This window comes from Lithobates pipiens, unplaced genomic scaffold, assembly GCF_037356315.1.
Source record: "Lithobates pipiens isolate NorthernLeopardFrog02 unplaced genomic scaffold, aLitPip1_a1.2 Scaffold_1, whole genome shotgun sequence".
Taxonomy (NCBI): Eukaryota; Metazoa; Chordata; class Amphibia; order Anura; family Ranidae; genus Lithobates; species Lithobates pipiens.
This window is the reverse complement of record NW_027507685.1, coordinates 28,156,475-28,177,373: the sequence shown is the minus strand read 5'-3', so window position 1 is coordinate 28,177,373 and position 20,899 is coordinate 28,156,475. Positions and strand designations below refer to the sequence as shown.

Sequence of the window (20,899 nt, the reverse complement as noted above, 5' to 3'; positions counted from 1 at the left end):
TCTTCAGTGTTCTCACATAAAAAGATATAATATATTTACAAAAATGTGAGCGGTGTGTAAAAATGTGAGCGGAAATGTGTATCTCACTTTTGTGAGATACTGAATACAGTTTCCACATAAGTGACCGTGCTGTACATTGTTTTTTGGATTTTCAAGCTTCTTGTATTGTGTCTGTATTACCTCCCCCCACTATCCTAATACAAGCCCACTAGGACTTCAGCATAATGAAGGTACTTAGATAGGTCAAAAAAAAAGTGGCACCATAGATAAAGCATCAGTGCCAGATGCAAACAGGCAGCTTTGCTACATTCAGTAACCAGTAAGCAGTGCCAACTTGAAGGCGTTATAAAATATTCTGATTCCTAATTAATAAAAATAAATAAAAAAAAAGTAGTTTTAGATTTCTTTGTCTTTCAACAATAATGCCAGTTGTAATACTACAGTAAGTGTAATACCATAACAGGAATACCTGCTATTATATTTGCATTACTTTTATTCTATTGCAGTCCTTGATGCCAGCAGGAAACCCACGGAATCACCTCCCCAGAACTGAATTATAAAACAGTTCCTTCCTGTGGAGGAAACCTATAAAATGTTCTTACTAGAGCTGCAACTAATGATTAATTTGTCTGTCAACTAATCTATTGATTATTTTTTCGATTAGTCAACGACAATCCGATTATTTTTATTTTTTTATGAATCTATTGGGTTTTTTTTTTGATTAGCTAATTAATCCTTTGGATAACCTTGAGAGTATTGTATTGCAGAGTATTGTATTGCAGAGTATGGCAGAGTATTGGGCTGGTAGAGTATTGAGAGAGAAACCGGCGTCATGTCATGAGGCCGGTTTGTTTACAAGTGATTGCTCCGTCGGAGCGATCACATTGTAAACGCCTGGGTGTAGAAAGATGGCCGCCGCTTCGGAGCTAGGCCGAAGCCACGGCCTATCCTAAGGCCGAGACCGCGGAGTGCTCCGCGGAGCGCGGCATGTGCCGATCCGAGCAGGGTGACCCGTTCAGATCACGGATTGGTGACGATCCGTTGCACCCCTAGGGACGGCGGCACGGAGGGGGAGAGGAGAGGGGGACGGCGGCACGGAGGAGAAGAGAGTGGGGAGAGGAGAGGGGGATGGCGGCACGGAGGGCAGCGGTAGATACTAAGCACTGCCACTGTGACGCATCGATGCCCTGCACGCATGTCGACGTGTTTTTGTAGTCGACGTAATCGATTATGTCGACTTGTCGTGGCAGCTCTAGTTATTACCTCAACCTAATTTTGGTGGGAATATGAGACCCATTATAGGAACCAACACATTGATGGATTTATTTTAGGTTAAAGCTGAACACTGGGCAAATATAAAAGTGCCACCTAATGCAGTTATGTCGCTGCATTATGTGCCAGCATGAAAAATGCTAACGGCAAGTGTTTTTGTTTTTGTTAATTTTGAACAAAATATATAAAATAATAATGATAAATGTTTTTCATTTTACATATAAATATGTGAAGAGTGTGGTGTGCATTTGTATTCACCCCCTTGAGCCAATACAGTGTAGAGCCACCTTTCTCTGCAATTACAGCTGCAAGTCTTTTTGGGTATGTATCTACCAGCTTTGCCCATCTACAGTGACATTTTTACCCATTCTTCTTTGCAGCTCTATCAGATTGGATGGAGAGCATCTCTGAACAGCAATTTTCAAGTCTTACCACAGATTCTTAATTGGATTTAGGTCTGGACTTTGGGCCCTTCGAACACGTGAATATACTTTGATCTAAACCATTTCATTATAGCTCTGGCTGTATGTTTAGGGCTGTTGTCCTGCTGGAAGGTGAACCTCCACCCCAGTCTCAAGTCTTTTACAGAATCTATGCCACGTACACACGACCGCACTTTTCGAAGGACTTGGTCCAGCGGACAATCCAACGGACTTTGCAGCTGAGGTCCGCCGGACTTTCAAACGAACAGACTTGGCCACACACGATCACTTCAAAAGTCCGACGGATTCGAACATGATGACATAAAATAAGGAAGTTCACAGTCAGTAGCCAACAGCTGCCCTACCATCGGTTTTATTCAATCAGACTAGCACACAGACAAACGGATTGTCCGCTAAAAGCGGAGTCCGGCAAACAAATTTGAAGCCAGTCTTATTTCTAGGTCTGCCGGACTTTTGGGAAGAAAAAGTCAGCTGAAGCCCACACGAAATCGACTTGTCCGACGGACTCTGGTCCGCCGGAAAGTCTGATCCTGTGTACGCAGCATAACAGGTTTTTGTCTGAGCTTGCCCTGCATTTGGCTCCATCCATCTTCCCATCAACTCTGACCAGCTTCCCTGTCCCTGCTAAAGAAAAGCATCCCCACAACATGATGCTGGACTTTACTAATTAGGTGACTTCTGAAGGCAATTGGTTCCACTAGATTTTAATTAGGGGTATCAGAGCAAAGGGGGCTGAATAGAAATGCACGCCACACTTTTCACATATTTGTAAAAAATGTTGAAAAACATTTATCATTTTCCTTCCACTTCACAATTATTTGCCAATTTGTGTTGGTCTATCACATAAAATCCAAATGAAATGCATTTACATTTTTGGTTGTAACATGCCACAATGTTGATTATTTAGAGGGGTGAATACTTTTTTAAAGGCACTGTACAAGCCTTGATTCTAATTACCGTATTTGCCGGCGTATAAGACGACCTTTTACACTTAAAAAAACTGGACGAAAATCGGGGGTCGTCTTATACGCCGGATCAGCCCCTCCGATGCCTGCTGAGGGTTCGGTAATACTGTATGTAGCTTCGGCTACATACAGTATATACTGCTGAGCCAATCCCAGCGAGCGATGTATTCAAATGAATACAGAGCCTGCTCGGATTGGAGTAACAACCTCTGCCAATCCGAGCAGGCTACTCTGTAGCCTGCTCGGATTGGCTTTGAGAGTCAGAGAGGCGCGGGCTGATGATGATACAGCCTCTGCCAATCCAAGCAGGCTTTGTATTCATTAATAGAATACATCGCTCGCCGTGATTGGTTCCAGCAAAAGCAGGAAGAAGGATATGGTGCCAGCTCCTGCTCCAGCAAGAAGGACGGAATATCAAGCGTCGGAAGCCTTGGAAGGGGGTCGTCTTATACGGTAAGTACAAGAAAAAAATGCTTAAACAACAGTAAGATTAGGGGGTCGTCTTATATGCCCGGTCGTCTTATGCACCGGCATATACGGTATGCTACTTGGCTTTCCAAGACAAAACATAACAACAACACCATGAAGCACCTCTGCAGATATCACTTGATCATGAGCCCAGAGGTGACCTAAACAAGACAGACAGATAGACAGCGAGAGAGAAAGAGAGACCTGAAAGAGGAAGTAAACCCTGATGAGTTTACTTCCTATTTCATTCCCTGCAAAGGCAAAGCATAATGGACTACTATGCATTGCATAGTAGTCCATTATGTGTCACTTACCTGACACAGGAGCCAGCGATGTCATCGCTGTCCCCTGTAGTCGGGCGCATCCATCTTCTTGTGGGGTCTTGCTGCTCCGCCGCTGTCATTTGACGAAGCCACGATGACGTCACTCCCTTGCATGCGCACGAGAGCCTTCGGCGTTGACGGTGCCGCTCTCAGTGCGCCGCTGTCTACGGCGCATGCGCCGTAGACAGCGGTGCCTGTCTTTCGGCAAATATCTCCTAAACCGTGTAGGTTTAGGAGATATTTCTTGGACCTACAGGTAAGCCTTACCTGTAGGTCAAAGTGTGTTGTAAGGGTTTACAACCACTTGAAGGTAAAAAAACATACAAAACAGGGCGCATGTGTGGAGCCACCAGTGACAGACATGTCCTGCTGAAGCTCCACATATTGCGGGACTCCTCGGTTGATAAAGAGGCTCGCACGCCATGGTAAACTGAAAATAATTAATAATTAACAATAACTTGGGTACCGCCCGAGGTAAAAATAAACTAAAGAGTGCCAAGGATACACAGTCCAGAGGCTCCTTTAATATGGCACTGCCTCCTTCCTCACACACAGGCACATCTTGCACTGCTAAACAGCTGCAGTTACCTCAGGATGCCTATAATGACTCTGACTGTGAATACAATGCTGCCTCACAAGAAAAACAAACAGATTCCCTACATCCAAATATTTTAAGACAAATGGATTTTTTTTTTACAGAGAGCCTTAAGGCAGACCTCAGACCATATAACTGAAAGTCTCACAAAATAAATCCATGAGTAAGGCCAGCGCACTTCTGACCTAGAACTCACAGTGGATGACATGGAAACAAATGTACTGTCCCATGATAATGAATTAGAGACTCTTAAGGAAGAAAACCTTATTCTGCAAACACACTTAGAGGACCTTGAAAATAGAGCACGTCTATCAAATCTTTGTATACGAGGAATACCTGTGGCTATTGTTGACCTTCGGTCTACTATGACCGCACCTTTCCAAAAACTATTACAGTCAATCCCGGTCGAACGTTTGCCGATGGATAGGATTCAGCTTTAACACCACACAAACCAGAAGGTACCCCTCTTGATATTATTGTGAAATTCCACTTCTATCACACCAAAGAATAACTCATGGCTGCAGCTAGAGGTAAAAATTCCCGCATCCTTCAAGATCATCCTTATCAGCTTTTTTTCTGAGCTTTCCCCAATTACTGTGGCTAAACAACGTGCACTGAAACCCTTACTTCATAATCTACAGCAACACCAGATCCCTTATCAATTGTCAGGGCTGGCTTAGCCCTTCCTTCTCTGGGCTGGCTGCTCAGCTCTCTGCTAATTGCCAGCTCTCATCTCTCTCCACAGTTACCAGCTGTTCCTTATCCAGCTCATCTGACCTGCCTACTTAAAGCTTTCCAGCTCACTTCATATCTGCCTTCGCCTTGGTCCCATCAGAAGAAACCATCTCCTGCGGTTCTGTTTAAAGACTGGATTGCTGACATCCCTTCTGGCTCCTTATCCTGCTTGCTGTTGCTCCACTTGGATCCCTGACTTCTGGCCTGGCTGATTACCCGATCTGGTTACTGAACTCTGGACTGGCTGACTATTCGATCCAGTTACTGGACTCTGGTTATGCTTTGCATACGCTTACTCTATTTACCTTTTATTTTAATTAATAAACAAGTGTGATTTAATTGTACTTCTGTCTCGGTCTGATTCATGGTTTCTGACAGTAGGCGAAGGCCATGAATTCAGAAGATACAGTTAATCCACTTGTTGGTAATATTTTTTCCAGATTGGATGAGCAAGATCACCGCATGGATCAGTTTGCCTTGGCATTACAAACGCTCCTGAGTCACACGGCTCACCTGGAATCCCCCACTGTGGCTGCTCCGGTACAACCTGTGTCGCAGGCCTTCCCTGCTGCTGCACCAGTCTCTGTGCAGGCACCCGCCTCGAGTATTACCTCTATAAGAGGTATGTCTGTTTCCGCTCTGCTTCCCCAGCGATTTGGGGGCGATCCAGTTCAATGCAGAGGGTTTCTCAATCAGGTCGAGATATACTTCGAGATGCTGTCCTAGGCGTTTCCCACGGACAGAAGCAAAGTATGTTTTGTGATATCTTTGCTTTCTGAGAGAGCCTTGGCCTGGGCTAACCCTGTATGGGAGACGCAAAAACCTGTTGTCTTGAGTTACCCTCAGTTTGTGGCCTCCTTTAAAAGGGTATTTGACATTCCCGCACGCTCCACTTCTACTGCCAAGTGTCTCATGTCCATCAGAGTACGAGAACTGTTGCTGACTATGCCATTGAATTCCGTACTCTGGCAGCAGAGGTTGCTTGGAACAATGAGGCCCTCGTGGCTGCTTTTTCTCATGGTCTCTCGGATTCCATCAAGGATGAGATAGCAGCCCGAGATATACCCACTGAGCTGGAGAGCTTGATCTCGTTTGCCATCCTCATTGACTCCAGACTCAGAGAAAGACTTTCTTTTCAGGAGTGCTTGCGGAAGCCTCCTGTACGTTTGCCTCCGAACTTTGCAGTCCCACCCGTGCCTCCCTCACCTCCCATGCCTCCTGGTACCAAGTCGGTCAGTGAAGATGAACCCATGCAACTGGGCTTCACTGCGGATGAGAGAGCCTTTAGGAGGAGGGAGAGATTGTGCCTTTATTGTGGCCAGGCAGGTCACTTTTTGAAGTCTTGTCCTACCTGTCCAGGGAACGCCCGAACCTTGAGGTCCTGTCATGGACAGACCTTAGGTGGCGTTGTTTCGTCCCCAGTTATCCAGAAGGATAAGCCCCTGGTTTCGGTCACCCTTTTTTGGGCTGAGTTATCCATCGAGATACAGGCTCAATCGACTTTGGGGCTGCAGGCCTGTTCATTGATGCTGCATTTGTTTCACAGCACTCGATTCCACTGCAGCTGCGTGACACTCCACTTGCCATTGAGGCTCTTGACGGGAGACCTTTACAGCCTGGCCATGTGACTCATGAGATGGTTCAGTTTTCCATGGCCGTAGGGGCTCTTCACCCTGACATAATCCAATTCCAAGTTATTTCCTCACCCAGATTTCCGCTGGTTACTGGTTATCCTTGGTTACAGAGGCACAACCCCACTTTTGATTGGCTCCATGCTGAGGTTCTCTCCTGGTTACCAAGATGCAGTGAGACATGCTTCCTGAAGGTATCCAAGGTCCTGTTCACCTCCTTACTCTCCTCCCTGCCAGAGGAGTACCGAGATTTTTGCGATGTCTTTGACAAAGGTCAAGCCGGTAGTTTGCCTCCACACTGTTCTTTTGATTGCGCAATTGACCTTCAAACTGGTGCCATACCTCCTCGTGGCCGGGTTTACCCTTTGTTGGTCTTGGAGGATAAGGCCATGGGGGAGTATGTTGCAGACGCACTTTCTCGAGGTTTCATCCGCAAATCCTTGTCTCCTGCTGGTGCTGGTTTCTTCTTTGTGAAGGAGAAGAGCGGTGAACTAAGACCTTGTATAGATTATAGAGGTCTCAATCGTGCCACGATTAAGAATGCCTACGCGTTTCCATTGATTACAGAGTTATATGACCGCCTCAAGGGAGCAACAGTTTTCACAAAGCTTGACTTGAGAGGTGCATACAATCTCATGCGCATTAAGTAGGGTGACCAGTGGAAAACTGCGTTTAATGCCAGAACAGGCCATTATGAGTACCTGGTAATGCCTTTTGGTCTTTGTAACGCCCCGGCAGTTTTCCAGGAATTTATTAACAATGTCCTCCAAGATTTGTTGCAGTTATGTGTGGTGGTTTATCTCGATGATATCCTCATATTTTCCAAGTTCCTGGAGAGCCGCCACACAGATGTCTGTCGTGTGCTTCAGAAACTAAGAGAGAACAATCTCTATTGTAAACTGGTGAAGTGCGAGTTCCATTGTGAACAGGTTACATTCCTGGGCTATGTCATTTCCACTGCTGGTTTTTCGATGGACCAACAGAAACTTTCGCCAGTCCTACAGTGGCCTCGACCCGTGGGTTTACATCCTCTGCAGCATTTCCTGGGCTTTGCCAACTACTATCGGAAGTTTATTCGTAACTTCTCGTCTCTGGTCAAGCCCCTGACTGATATGACCAGAAAGGACGGTAACCTACAGAGTTGGTCTCCGGAGTCCATTAAGGCCTTTGAGACTCTCAAGGCTGCCTTTGTTTCTGCTCCCATGTTGGCACATCCTGATCCTACATTGCCTTTTATCCTAGAAGTTGATGCTTCTGAGACTGGAGTTGGCGCCCTTCTGTCTCAACGTCCTAACTCTGAGAGCGCTATGCATCCGTGTGGCTACTTTTCTAAGAAGTTGTCACCTGCTGAGTGCAATTATGAGATTGGTGACAGAGAGCTGTTGGCAAAAATTTTAGCCCTGAAAGAATGGAGACATCTCCTTGAAGGTACCACTGTGCCGGTTCTTATTCTTACTGACTTCTGACTTATTCTTTGGTTCTTATTCTTAATGACCATAAGAATCTTACATTCTTGTCTGAGGCTAAGCGCCTCTCTCCCAGAAGGGCTCTTTTCTTGTCGAGTTTTAATTACATTGTCTCATTCTTAACCGGTACTAAAAAAGGGCTGATGCCTTGTCACGACAATTTTCCTCCGCTTCCAAGTTGGAGTCGGTTCCAGTTCCTGTGATTCCTCCTGATCACATCTTGGCTACGGTTCGCGCCAGTCTTACTTCTCCTTTTGCCGCGTACACACGATCGAATTGTCTGGCGTACTTAGTCCGACATACAATCCGGCGGATAGTCTGGCAGACTTTCTACCGAACGGACTTGGCCACACACGGACACACAGAAAGTCCGACATTCGCTTGTGTGATGACGTACAGCACGTACGACGGGACTAGAAAAAGCCAGTATCCAATAGCTTCCTTTTTCGTACTTGCTTTGAGCATGCGTCATTCTTAGTCCGCCGTACTAGCATACTGACGAACGTATTGTCCGCTGAAACCCAAGTCTGACGGGAAGATTGGAGTGCAAAAATACTTTCTTAGTCCGCTGGACTTCACGCTGGAAAAGTCCGCTGAAGTCCACACACGATCGAATTGTCCGCTGAAATGCGTTTCGGTGGACTAAGTACGCCGGACAATCTGATCGTGTGTACGCGGCATAAGGGTGACAAAATTCTTACTGCTCAGGTCCATGCTCCTCCTGAGAAACCTTGTGACCGCTGCTTTGCCCCAGAGTCTCCGTACTGCCGTGCTCTAGACTTACCATTCTCCCAAGGTAGCTGGCTGCCAAGAGTGCCCAAAAGCCGCTGAGAACGGTCGAAAATAGCCAAAAGCCACCGAGAACAGCAGAAAAGCCCAGAAAACTCACAATCGACAGGGGATCGGCGTATAACACGCACCCACGATTTTCCCCTGATTTTAAAGGGAAAAAGGTAAATTACAGCTTGGTAAAGCATGTTAAACCTTGACCTTTTTTTAATCAGAATCCATCGGGAAAATGTTATATAAGTCTAAACATAAATTTTATCTTAAAGCGAATAAACCAGACACTCTTTTAACCCGAGCTCTTAAATCTAAATCGCCCCTTTAAACTGATTTGACTGAAATTATGTCATGATACATATACTAGTATTTCAGTAAAGATCCTCCACACCTTTCAAAAACATCTTAGCTCCTTATATAAAAAGGAAGGATCTTTTGATCAAACTTTAGCAGAATCATTTTTTTCACAAATCAAACTTCCTACTATTCCTTTAGCCCAATGTGTTTTTCTTGAAAGCCTCATTACAACTATCAAAATTCAATTAGCAATTAACTCTCTTAAACCAAATAAACTTCCAGGCCCAGATGGCTTCTCTGCCCTATACTATAAGAAATTCTCTCATATCCTTGCATCAATGTTAACAGACACATTTAATTCTTAGCTTAACGATCAATCCTTTTGCCCCGAAAAAATTAACGGCTATAATTTCAATGATCCCCAAACCTCAGTCAGACGATACATCTTGTTCTAACTATAGACCCATATAATTACTCAACCTTGACATTATGCTACTAGCGAAAGTCTTAGCGACCCACTTAAATAGTATAATAGGTTCTTTAACCGGTTCCCGACCGGCGCACGCCGATGTACGTCGGTAGAATGGCACGGGCAGGCAAATGGGAGTACCTTTACGTCCCTTTAAATTTGCTGCCCTGCCATCGCGAGTGCGCCACCGGCCGGTCGGGACCCCGGTGAGTCCGCGATCGTCTCACGGGACGGCTGAACGGAGAAATGCCGTTGCTAGGCAGAACGGGGAAATGCTGTTTACAACTAGTGATGCTGATCTCTGCTCCATGTGATTGGAGTAGAGATCAGTGTTCACTAAATGAAAGCCCAGCCCCTCACAGTTAGTAACACACCCCTAGGAACACTTAACCCCTACACTGCCACCCACTGGTTAACCCCTTCACTGCCAGTGTCATTTACACAGGAATCGCTGCATTTATATAGCAGTGATTGCTGTATAAATGACAATGGTCCCAAAAATGTGTAAAAAATGTCCGATGTGTCCGCCATAATGTCGCAGTCACAATAAAAATCGCTGATCGCCGCCATTCCTAGTAAAAAAAAAAAATTAATAAAAATGCCATAAAACTATCCCCTATTTTGTAAACACTATAACTTTTGCGCAAACCAATCAATAATCGCTTATTGCGATTTTTTTTACCAAAAATATGTAGAAGAATACGTATCGGCCTAAACTGAGGGAAAAAAAATGTTCTTTTATATATTTTTGGGGGATATTTATTATAACAAAAAGTAAAAAAATAATGTGTTTTTTTCAAAATTGTTGCTCTATTTTTGTTTATAGCGCAAAAAATAAAAAACGCAGGAGTGATCAAATACCACCAAAAGAAAGCTCTATTTGTAGGGAAAAAAGGACGTCAATTTTGTTTGGGAGCCATGTCGCACGGCCGCGCAATTGTCAGTTAACGCGACATAGTGCCGAATCGCAAAAAGTGGTCTGGTCTTTGACCAGCAAAATGGTCCAGGGCTGAAGTGGTTAATAAATAAACACCAGGTTCGGCTTTATCCCACAGTGGCAAGCGGCAGATAATGTATGCAGGACTACTTTACTAAATCAAGCAGCTAAACCATGACAAATACCCATCTCTCTCTTATCTTTAGATATCAAAAAAGCATTTGATACTGTTTTGTGGCCCTACCCAGGGCTGTTTTTAAGGCAAGGCAAAAGGGGCAGCTGCCCTGGGCCCTGTCATTGTTGTGGGGCCCAAAGCAGCTGCATCATACTTGACAACTATCCTGGTTTAAATTCCCTCATCCCTTGAGGTTTTAGTCCTGTGCTATGTTCCAATATCTCAGTGTGAAGTGATGTTACTAATGCTGCCCAGCTCTGCCCTATTGTGTAAAGATGACTCAACTGCAGACCCTGTGTTTACATGTAAATTACCGGCATTCATATGTATATAGTGACGGCATTCATATGTAAATAGGGGTGGCATTGATATGTATATCATGCCCCCCTGAGGTTATATCCACAGTCATCTCTAGCAACCAATCAACAAGCAGAAATCATGTGCTGTAACCTCTAGCAACTAATCAGTGAGCAGTAATGTGTGATGTAACCTCTAGCAACCAGTCAGTGAGTGTAAATGATACAATGTAACCTCTGGCAACCAATTGCAATAGCTGCCTGATCTGATTCAGTAAACTGATTTTGAGTCTCGCTGCTATTTATTGTATGTCTCAGAGCAGATGGAGAGCAAAACTGCATGGGGGGCCCCCAAGAAAAGTTTCGCCCAGGGTCCAATCAATATTAAAGACGGCCCTGGCCCTACCTATATTTCGTCCTGCGGAGTTGGGGATTTGGTCCTCATTTTCTTAGCTGGGTCTCCTCATTATACAAAAATCACAAAGCTTATGTTAAATATGCTGGATATAACCTACTTGACATCTGTAGGGGTACGCGCCAGGGATGTCCACTTTACCCACTCTTATTTGCCCTCCCTATTGAACCCCTTGCTGAATCAATCCATACTGACCCCTCTATTAAAAGTCTAGATTTAGCTGGTCACCAACATAAACTTTGCCCATCTGCTGATGATATCTTAATCTTTATGTCATTCCCTCATATTTCTGGTCCTAATCTTATAAGTAAACTTGATCACTTTGCCCACCTATCTGGTCTAATTATTAACTCTCAAAAATCTACAGCCTTAAATATATCTTTACCTTCTCATATTTTACAACAAGCGCAAACATCCCTCCCTTTCTCATGGTCCACTTCACACCTTCTTTACCTAGGAATAACTCTCACACCCAATCTTTGACATTTTCACTGCCAATTATCCTCTAATTTTGCATCAAATATATCATCTTCAGCCAAATGGTCCTCTCTACCATTATCTTGGATAGGTAAAACGAACGCAATAAAGATGGCTATACTGCCCAAAATTCTTTATCTTTTTCGAGTTTTACCTATCCCTGTTACAGCATACTTTCTCAGAATACTACAATATAAGGCATTACCTTTCATTTGGGGCTCCTTGAAAACCCATCTACCCAAACACACTCCAAAGCCCACCGGGGTCTAGGGTTTCCTAATTTTACCACTTATTACCATGCAGCTCAATTAGCCCCTATCCCTAAATATTACGCAAAATGTGAAATTCCACTTTGGCTTGCGCTGGAATCAATAGCTTGCGACCCACTTTATATAACCAACCTCATATGGTCTAATTCCTCCGACCGTAAAAAACTCAATAATCAATAAAATTAGTAAACGGACTACAACCTTCCCATATACCTCTTTTATCATTTCTTAAAAATCCACTTTTCTACTCTGCATGGTCTTCCCCTAAATCTTTTAAAGCATGGACCTCCACTAATCCAATTCAACTCTGTGAGTTATCATCCTCTACTTCATTCAAAACTTTCCCTGACATGTGAAAGTCACAAAATTTCTAATCAAGAGCTCTTTCGATATCGTCAGATTAAAAACATTTTTATGCCCTATATACAAGGAAGAATTAATTTAGATAAATGAACACGCTTTGAAAATATATGTAAACATGACCCACACACGAAGGGACTTATTTTAACTCTTTACACTCATCTTATTACTAAACCCAACTCAGACCCACCATGATATGTGGCTAAGTGGTAGATGGATCTTGGGTTTTCGTTGGTAGCAGCCGATTGAGATAAGATTTGGATCACAACTAAATCATCCTCGCAAAATGTAGCTGCCTTAGAGACAAATTACAAAGTACTCAAGCGGTGGTATTTGGTCCCTGTCAGAATTGTGAAATATGCTCCAAATTATTCTCCATCCTGTTTTCGTGGCTGTGGTGATCTAGGATCACATCTCCGTACGTGATTAGATTGCCTGCTAGCAAAAAATGTCTGGAAAGATGCATTTCTTATGATTTCAACACTGTTTGAAATCCCTATCAATCCTGATCCTACAATAGCACTTTTAAAACTTAAAACCAGCCACTCTCTCATACTGCCAATTCAAACCCCCATTATAGATCACTACAGCTGCGAAACAAACAATTGCTAAAGCTTGGAAATCCCATCCTTAATTGCTGAAACTAAACATAGAATCAATCAAGCAATGATTCATGCCAAAACAGAAGCTGTAACTCAAGATAAAATATCCAACTTTGAGAATATATGTAATCCCCAGTGACTTTGCCTTCCAATTTTAATGCTTCCCTACTAAGACCTTGGTAATCTCGATTTATACTTCAATTCTCTGCATTCATAGTATGTTTATTACCGGTGAGCCCTACTACCTCTCATTTCTTTCTTCCCTATCTATTTTTTCTCCTACCTTAGATTACTTTTTCTTTTATCTTCTTTCTTCTACTTTTTCCCCATAGTCTCTCTCTCCTCTTTTAATTTACTCATTATAAAGTTCTGGTAGCAGAACTGCTATTTCCCTGGTTATCATTATACCAATTGTACATAGTTCCAATATGTAGTATAAGATTTTCGATTCTATAATGAATTATTATTTATTTATTTTTAAAGACTATACTCTTGATAATAATTAAGACCTTTTTTTTTATCTGAGGTCATCTTATATTAATCACTTCAGCCCTGGAGGAATTTACCCCCTTCCTGACCAGAGCACTTTTTGAGATTCGGCACTGCGTCCCTTTAACAATTGCGCGATCGTGCGACGTGGCTCCCAAACAAAATTGACGTCCTTTTTTTTCCCACAAATAGAGCTTTCTTTTGGTGGTATTTGATCACCCCTGCGGGTTTTATTTTTTGTGCTATAAATAACAAAAGAGCGACAATTTTTTTCCTCAGTTTAGGCCAATACGTAGTCTACATATTATTGGTAAAAAAAAAAAAAAAAAAAAAAAATTATATAATAATAAGCGATTATTGGTTTGTGCAAAAGTTATAGTGTTTAGAAAATAGGGGATAGTTTTATGGCATTTTTATTAATAATTTTTTTTGTTTAAATGGCGGCGATCACCTATTTTTATCGTGACTACGACATTATGACGGACACATCGCACATTTTTGACACCATTGTTATTTATACAGCAATCAGTGCTATACAAATGCACGGATTCTTGTGTAAATTACACTGACAGTGAAGGGGTTAACCACTAGGTGGCAGTGTAGGGGTTAAGTGTGTCCTAGGGGCGTGTTGCTAACTGTGGGGGGCGTGGCTGTCTTTTACACATCACTGATCTCTGCTCCAATCACAGGGACCAGAGATCAGTGACACTGTTGCTAGGCAGCACGGGGAGATGCTTGTTTGCATCTCCCCGTTCTTCCTCTCCGTGAGACGATCGCGGGTATCCCTGCAGCGATCGAGTCCACGGGACCCACAACACGACTCACGGAGCTTCCCGTGGGCGCGGCGCCTCTTAAAGGGCAACTTACAGGTATGCGATTCTACCTGTATGTGCCCTTCAGCTGACGTATATTGGCGTGAGGCAGTCGGGAAGCAGTTAAAGGGGTTGTAAACCCTTGTGTTTTTTCATCCTATACATTAAGGTGAAAAAACTTCTGACAATGACCCAACTCCCCCAGTTTTACTCACCTGAGCCCTTTGTTCCCTCAGCAGAAACACATTGTACTCTCTGCCTGGGGTTCTCAGCTCTTCATTGGATAGATTGATAGCAGCGCAGCCATTGGCTCCCGCTGTTGTCAGTCAAATCCAATGGCATGGGTGCCGGAGGGCAGTGCCGAGTCCTGCATCCTGCATCTATAGACGCAAATGCTGGACACAGGAGCACACCCACAAGGTAACCCTCTGGGAGAGCGATTCTCCTAGGGGTTTATACGATGCGGGGAGGAGCTGATAGCGCCACCGGGAGACCCCAAAAGAGAATGATCGGGGCCACTCTGTGGAAAACAAACTCCACAGTGGAGGTAAGTATGAAATGTTTGTTATTTTAAAAAAAAGAAAAACTTAGGCCGCGTACACACGGGCGGATTGTCTGCCCAACTTAGTCCGCTGAATCGTGTTTCAGCGGACAATCCGCTCGTGTGTGGGCTTCAGCGGACTTTTTCAGCGGACAGTCTGACGGACTAAGTCTTTCGGAATTTCCGTAATTTTGTCATCCAAACTTGGTTTTGTCCGTCCAAACTTGGTTTCAGCCGACAGTCCGCTCGTGTGTAGGCAAGTTGGACGGACTAAGTATGGCGCATGCTCAGAAAGGATTTACACGGCCGAAGGTTGCATTGCAGTGTATTGGATGTCGTTTTTCTAGTCCCGTCGTACGTGCTGTACACGTCATCGCGCAAGCTTTCAGCGGACTGTCTGTTCATCGTGTGTGGTCAAGTCCGTTCATTCAAATGTTGAACGGACTGTCTGTCGGATTGTCTGACGAACTTAGTTGGGCAGACAATCCGCCCTTGTGTACGCGGCCTAACCCTATACAATCATTTCAACCTGGTCTAAGTTGGTTTTATCCTTTTTTATACAATGTATGATGTAAACTTTTGTGTAGCTAGATCTATACTAAAATTGTTTTAGTTAAACTACTTTTAGTTTATGTTGGAACTACAACTCAATATTATTACCGTATATGTTAACTTTTCTTTTGCTGCCACTTATGTATGCTAATTGTTAAAATTCAATAAACAAATTTAACAAGAAAAAAAAACATACAAACTGTCAAATAAATTTAAAACAGACGACAGCAAATATCATAGAGAACTAGGTACTAGGGCATAAAATACAATTAGTTTCCCATGCAGTGTAAAGAGTTTTCAAGCTTTCTTATAACAGAGCTGAATGACATGAATGCCACTGACTTTGTCTGATTCTGACAACTAAAGCTAACCTGGATGGAAAACTTTCCCCACTGACATAGTTCTGTAGCCATGTTCTTTAAAATACTGCGGGAGAGTGGAGTAATTCCCTGCATGCTTCCTCCAATACGAGTTGACGTCGAACAGTCTGGTGGTATCAGGTCTTCTTCCAGTTAAGAAAGAGACTCTGCTGGGCGCACACACCGATTGCTTCAAGAAAGAATAAGAAAGAGGCTTATTAGAAATGGCAGTGCTCTAGATAATAAGAATAGAAACAATGTTCTAGTTGCGTAACACTACCTGGCTCTGCGAGAAGCAGAGCTGTCAGTCATTTTAATGGCATGCTGCTATGCAGTATTTCCACATCTTTCAAAATTATAAATTAATGAGTGTCAAACTTCTATATTAGTCTGGAGATAAATATAACAATGTTCCCAGATTGACAGTATTTAAAATATTTCCGTATACCTAATCCAATGTCACCCATAGAGCTTAACAGTTTTCTTCATTTATTTTTAAGAAAGACAAAATGTAGAACAGACACATATCATCCTAGAAATTGAAACAAGAGACAGTAGCAGTGAGTGTTATCCACTATATTCATTAATAATAACAGGTATGTCTATGGTAAACAAGGTTTTCCTTATTTCATACACAGGTTATAAGAAAAATGCCCCTGTTTATTGTATAATATCAGGGCCTTCAAGAAGATCACGAAAACAGCCCTTCCCATTCTGTAACTATAAGCAGTGATATTGACAATGGAAGATCATTCATTGGGAACACAGGACAGGGAGACATCTGATTGTCACTCAATTCACTGCTCTAACATTAATCATTTTGGAAGACAATGAATCATTGTTTAACTTTCTCCATGGAAAACATATTGGAAAATCTTTGTGTATAAGGGCTCTTATCAACAGAATGCATGAAGGTAAAAACCTTGAGCCTTTACAACCACCTTTCTTTTCTTGGTTAATGTATATAAAGCTTTCAGCTTCTAGATATGAGAATTTCTGGATGCTTGGATATGATTAGAGTTTTTCCAACTGAGATAATTTATGTTTGACTTTTGAAAACGTCTTAAAAACATCACACAGACTAGCATTTCCCTTCCCCTGTATTGGGTTGATTTACTAGACTTTCCGGCAGACTAGGTCCAGAAGACTGGAATCCATCAAACAATTTGATCGTGTGTGGGCTCCAGCGGACTTTTTTTCGCCCAAAAGTCCAACAAACCTAGAAATAAAGCTTGTCTCAAATCTGTCCGACGGACTCGGCTTTCTAGTGTGCAAACCATTCGTCTGTGTGCTAGTCCGACGGACCAAATACGACGCCAGGGCAGCTATTGGCTACTGGCTATTGAACGTCCTTGTTTAGTGCAGGTTACGTCATCACGGTCAAAGGGGACTTAGTCCGGTCGCGTGTGACCAAGTCCGTCCGTTCAGAAGGTCAGTCGGTCCTCCATTGAAAGTCTGTCGGTAAGACCGTCGGACCTAGTCCGGTCGTGTGTACACGGCATTAGTTTAGTGAATGTGAAGTTCTAATTCAATTATGTGCAAATAAAAATACTTTTTATGTTTCTTTTTTGTTGCATGTGATTGGGTATTCCTTGCAAAGTGAATTTTCACTTCATTCAATAAACTAAATGAAAATTCCCTTACAAAGATAAAAAGCTTATTTGCCTTTGGCGTATCAACCCCATTGAGTCATATTTTCACTAATCATATTCAGGTGAAACTCAACTACAGTATCTCACAAAAGTGAGTACACCCCTCACATTTTTGTAAATATATTAGCAAAGTGTCATTTCTTCAGTGTTGTCACGTGAAAAGACATAATATATTTACAAAAATGTGGTGTCCTCACTTTTGTGAGATACTGTAGTTGAGTTTCACCTGAATATGATTAGTGAAAATATGATAACACTGAAGAAATTACACTTTGCTATATATATATATATATATATATATATATACATATACACACACACACACACATATATATATATACAAATAAATAAAAATGGTACCACTCTGTATATGTGTGTTCCACCAACGGAGCACTGTGGCTATTCACTATATTATCTGTGTATACTTACTGCAACTGCATCTATTTTGTACTATTTTAGTCACCATTTTTTAACTTTCCGTTTTAAACTTTCTACAATAAATGTATTGATTTTATATATTACATTACCTCGCCTTTATGGCTCCCATGCCCTTAAAAGTCCCATTAGAGGGTTTTTATTCTGTAGCTTGTATTAATTGGGGATGTGAAAAAACCTCTCCTGTGCTCCAAATCAGCAGCATTTGGGTCATAATATTTTTTTTCTTGTTTTCCTCCTCTAAAACCTAGGTGCGTCTTTTGGTTATGTGCGTCTTATGGAGCGAAAAATACGGTACATACTATGGACCACTTTAATTTGTACGCTATACACTACAGTACATTCCCAAAACATCTGCATTTCATAGACTGTGCTATACCTTACATTCTCCAGACAGCTGTACAATGTGTGTTACACTCATACCACTAGGATTTTATTTTCAGGAAATGGAAATTCCCATACAACAGACACACTTTGGGAAGCCTTAATATGACTTTACATAAGTCTGCTATTGACAAAAAAATAAAAACAGTGAAGGGGGTGTTCTGTGGTACATAAGCTACCAAAGCACAAAAAATGGGGTAGAGGTGGAAGGAGTGGTGGTGGAAGCCATAAAGGCTACAAAAGGAAATTTAGGTTTTTCATGATGGCTACTATGGTATCTGAAATTAAAATAATATAGTCGTATTTACTTACCTGCGCATAAGCATTGGTGAATAAAATACTATGAGAAGCCAACTGATCAATATTGGGAGATTTGATAATATCATCACCATAACAGCCTAGGCTTGTGCGGAGGTCATCAACAACGATCAGTAGGACATTCTTATCACCTATAAGGGTAGATAAATAAACTTTGTTCAGAAAAGAACTTGTTGAAGAATTATTCTACAACATCTAGATCAGGGGTGCCCTACCGCTGGCCCGCGCCCTCCGATGTGGTCCACCACGTCATGCTCTGAGATGGCGGGTCAACAAGCCCAGATCGCGGGTTCCAGATCCGCCATTTCCAAGTATCAGCGCGAAGAACGGAGTCGCCGCTAGAGGAAGCAGAGCCAATGCTTCCTGTATAGTGTGGGCTCCTTCACAGGTGGACTGATACCAAATGTACTCCGTCTGTGATAGGAAGCATCGGCTCTGCTCTCTACTGCAGCTTCATGCTTCTGTCACACTAATGCACGGAACCCGCGATCTCGGTCAGCAGCCAGCAGTACCAGTATCAGCCACCAGTATCAGTCACCAGTACAAGTACCAGCCAGCAGTACCAGTACCCACCAGCAGTACCAGCCAGCAATTACCACTACCCACCAGCAGTATTACTACAAGTCAGCAGTACCAGTATCCATCAGCAGTACCAGTACCAACCAGCAGTAACCACCACCAGTACCAGTACCCGCCAGCAGTACCAGTACCGCCAGCAGTACCAGTACCCGCCAGCAGTACCAGTACCCGCCAGCAGTATCAGTACCCGCCAGCAGTACCAGTACCCGCCAGCAGTACCAACCAGGAGTACCAGCCAGCGGTGTCTGCCAGCAGTACCAGCAGGCAGAACTCAACAGCAGTACCAGCCAGCAGTACCAGCACCTGTCCACAGTACCCAACAGCAGTACCAGCCCTGGAGGACAGCCAGCAGCAGCCACCAGTTATAACCACCTGGGGGACAGCAGCAACCAGCTGCAGGAATCCTGAGGAAGAAGTGAAGATCGAGGTCAGTTGAGATGTAAACCGCTGTGCATCAGTGTGAAAGCAGCCTTAGGCCCCTTTCACAAGAACAGTCCGATCGGGTCTGCCTGTCTGTTTTTCAGGCGGACCCAATCGGACCCTCCATTCACCTCTATAGAGCGCCAGATGTAAACATACTCGTGTCTGCTTCAACCCGCCTATCTGCAATCCGATCTGCTTAAAAAAACAGAAGGGGAATCTGTCCCCTTCTGTCTGGGCAGATCAGAGGGCCTTTAGGGTAGAGTGGGCTGCATCTGTGTCTGCTCTACATATGCAGAGTGGACACAGACCTGCCATCCATCCGCTACGCTCATTGTGGCCCGCAACCTGCTACCAAGTCGCTAAAGTGACCCTCGCTCCTCAAAAGGTTGGGCACCCCTGATCTAAATGTATGCCTATTCCACACTGTATGAGACAAGACATGAATTAGCATAGTATATTTCATTTACAGTATAAGTGAGTCCTTAGATGTGGTGGCTGCATCGGTTTTCACGTTTTTGGCCAAGAATATTTTCAGCAAGTACGGAAAATGCCTGTTGATCTTATAAGGGCTCATGCACACTGCATCTCATAGAAAGGGCTTCTACAGGCTTTTGAGTTTTTTTATGTTCTCATTTTTATCTGCCTGGAAACTCCCCTCCTTGTTAGTCAATGTGTCCATGCACACTACTGGCATTTTCAGAAGTTTACAGACACATACTCTTACAGGCAGAACAAATCCCCACCAAACTCACGTTTTTGAGAGGAGCTTACAAAACAGAAAAGATGCCTAATGCCGCGTACACACGACCAGACTTTTCGACAGACTAGGTCCAACGGTCTTTCCGATGGACTTTCGGCGGAGTTCCGACGGACTTTCTGAAGGAATGGACTTGGCCACACAAAAGCACACCAAAGTCCGACGGATTTGAATGTGATGACATACGACCGGACTAGAATAAGGAAGTTCATAGCCAATAGCTGCCCTAGCGTCGGTTTTTGTCCGTCGTTGGACTAGCATACAGACAAACTGATTTTTTGACCGGACTCGATTTGAAACATGTTTTATTTCTAGGTCCGTCTGACTTTTGGGGGGAAAAAAAGTCAGCTGAAGCCCATACACAATCGGTAATATCTGACAGAATGAATCTGTCCGATCATGTAGTCCGTTGAAAAGTCTGGTCGTGTGTACACTGCATTAGTGTGTTAAAACACGTGAAAAAGGTCAAAAACGCTCATAAAAATTTGAAAACACATTTGAAAAAATTAACTGGGGGGGGGTTTGTTGAAAAAAAAATGTTTATGCTCAAAGAAGCTCAATAAAAACGTGCAAAAGATCACAAAAAAGCACAAGCTAAAATGCCTATTAAAGCAGATTTT

General features: G+C 43.1%; 1 protein-coding gene across 3 annotated transcripts in view; it reads right to left on the bottom strand.

The window, feature by feature from the left end:
* The window catches only part of IDS (iduronate 2-sulfatase), a 66,880-nt gene that overhangs the window by 27,059 nt on the left and 18,922 nt on the right, over positions 1 to 20,899 (bottom strand). For 2 of the 3 annotated variants that reach the window (XM_077487449.1, XM_077487369.1), the window contains exons 2-3: positions 18,515 to 18,651; positions 15,744 to 15,921 (exon numbers count right to left, since the gene is read on the bottom strand). The exons of the other annotated variant lie outside the window; for it this stretch is intronic. In XM_077487449.1, the coding sequence (XP_077343575.1) occupies positions 15,744 to 15,921; positions 18,515 to 18,651 (315 nt within the window). The remainder of the gene's footprint in view (positions 1 to 15,743; positions 15,922 to 18,514; positions 18,652 to 20,899) is intronic. 3 annotated transcript variants of the gene reach the window in all.